The sequence below is a fragment of the Salvia splendens genome, unplaced genomic scaffold (assembly GCF_004379255.2).
Source record: "Salvia splendens isolate huo1 unplaced genomic scaffold, SspV2 ctg1014, whole genome shotgun sequence".
Lineage (NCBI taxonomy): Eukaryota > Viridiplantae > Streptophyta > Magnoliopsida > Lamiales > Lamiaceae > Salvia > Salvia splendens.
Window position 1 is genome coordinate 21,504 of NW_024598553.1, and position 2,547 is coordinate 24,050.

The window sequence follows — 2,547 nt, forward strand, 5'->3', positions numbered from 1 at the left end:
ATAAATTATTTTTTTAAAAAATGATTTGTTGCGTCAACGTGACGAAACCCACTCGCGGGCCGGCGAGTGGGCGTCACGCATCGCGCCGGAGGGCGCCACATCGCGCGCGCGCGTGGCGAGACAGCTCGCGGGCTGTCTCGGCGAGCCGGGCGTCTCGGCGGGCTGGGGACGAGACGGGACGCTACAACGCGTCCTGCGCCCGTCTCGTCACGGAGGGACGGGATTCAAGCCACCCGCGTAACGCGTTGTGGGTGGACTTATATATGTGTAAATATACAAATCCCAAAGTTTGGTCATCTAACAGAAACGGATATTTAATCCCAAAGAAAAAGGGAACGAATATTTGAGGATTTAAGTAACCCAATAAAAAACATGAAGTTCAACATAAATTGTGTATGCTCGTTTATTAGGAATCAATCTAGGTCAATTGCACATGAATGGTTCTTATATAGTCAACCGAATAAGAATTATTTTATTATATACAATAAATACAAATATATAGGTGCATTAGCAAAATATGTTACAATGCCCCTCCTTGCATATTGATGTAAATCACATATCAATAACAAATACTTATCAAGATGCCCAAATCAAATTAGTGGTGTAGCACAAATATATCATTACACCTCTTAATTTGATAGACTCATTGATCATGGAATCAACTTATCTTCCCTCATCACATCAATCCAATAAACCATAGAATCCAAAACATGGTACCTGCTCTTGAAACCAATCAAATCAATCTTGCTGCGGCTGCACAACATCTTGAATGTGCATCGAAACATCTGATCCAAGAAATCCCAATTTGCCAATTCACTCATCTCAGTCTCCACAAGCCCCTCTTTTGCAACAATTTCCTTCCAAACGCCCTCCATACCCTCCATAGCTAGGGAATACACGAAATCTCCCGAAAACGAGCACTTTTCGGGAGTTTCAATCCCTAGCTTTGCCCCGATACCTGGCCAGATTTCCTTCCAAGTATAGTATTCACCGTTTATCGCGTTATAAGCCCAGCCCCCCTTGCCTTGCTCGTGGCGGGTAGCAGCGAACACGTGCTGATCCGCCACGAGTCGGGTGTCGGAGGCATCGATGCACATCTCCTCCCAACACATCTTGGTGCCTCCAAACACAAATGGAAGGTTCAGATACTTACATATAGTCCCATAAACACAAATTGTACCCATTAAATTATAGTAAGCTCTTCTAGAGCTACCAATAATGAACCCTGGCCTATGAATAGACCAATCCACTTTATACAAGGGCAACATTTCTTGCAACAAATCCTCAAGCCCATAATAAAAATTATGGCCTATATTCACCCTTGGTGATTCCTCATTGTAGCAACCAACTTCTCCTCCCAATAACCCCTGTAGTGAGATGTAATGTTTCACCCCCGTCTGGAGCGAAAAGTGCCTAAGGCGCCCCGCCTTTGGGAGCATGGCGACGAGGGCATTAGCCATCATCGCCCTATTCTGCTCATAGCACTCAGGGCTATCCAGAGAGAACATGCTAGCCCACGTGACCCAGAAAATGTGGGTCACATCATTTATTAGAGACAATTTGTCTCGAGCCTCGTGAGAGTCTAAGAGGTCGCACGACACGAAGTGGTATCTCCGATGGGCGGTGATGGTGGCCATCGAGACGTCGGGTCGACGGGCGACTCCGTACACCTTCCAGCCATGCAAAAGCAGAGTAGTTGCTAGCTCCTTCCCCACCAGCCCTGTGACCCCAAAGATGATTGCTACATTTGAAGTAGCTTTGGCAGCCATTTATTGTTTTTGGCTAATCTTAATAAGAGAAGCCAATATATACTAGTCCTATAACATTAGGCATTAATGGTAGCTTCAAAAAAGGTGCAAGTGCCTTAATTATATAAAGATATTCAACAATCAAACTCCTTGTTTATAGGAAAGATTTGTGGCTTTGGACTTGAGAAATTGCAAAAAGACTAGTCGTAGATGGGTAGGACTATTGAATACATTCGGCGCGGGTATTATAAAAATAAAGTAGACCGTTCTACTATACACAACATTTACAAATTACGATACATATTATTCACTAGTTTTTATTATCAAAGAGATTGTTATGAAATTGCATTCCTTTAAAAATTAATTTATCCAATATCCATAATCAGCAAATCAAGCCCATGTCTAGTTTTTTTTTCAGAAAATGAAATAAGGCAGGAATTATGAATCGAAGTGTTATATAGATCAAATAGGAGAATTCATTTCAAAAGAATAGTCTGTTAGGAAAGAGAATATTTAGATGTGAGACATTGAGTCCGTAACAATCGACCTCCCAACGTGCCCTCGTTGGTCACGGCTGCTTCTTTGCCAAGCCACCACTCCAAGTTCTCATTGGTCACGATCAAGTTAGTCACGCCGAGTTCTTTGCACGGCGACCACTTCATGGGCTACCACTCCGAGTCAGCCCTAAATGTACTCGTTGGTCACGGCTAGTTCTTTGCCGTGCCACCACTCCGAGTCATTTAGGCTCTCAATGAAAGCTTCAATATTACATATCAAACAGGAGAAATCATCCTAAAAG

General features: G+C 43.3%; 1 protein-coding gene across 1 annotated transcript; it reads right to left on the minus strand.

Moving 5' to 3' along the window:
- Positions 1-590: 590 nt before the first annotated feature.
- Positions 591-1,769, minus strand: LOC121788332 ((S)-8-oxocitronellyl enol synthase CYC2-like). The gene has a single exon (XM_042187039.1). It carries the CDS (start codon positions 1,767-1,769, stop codon positions 651-653), a length of 1,119 nt encoding a protein of 372 aa, XP_042042973.1. The 3' UTR covers positions 591-650.
- Positions 1,770-2,547: the final 778 nt, after the last annotated feature.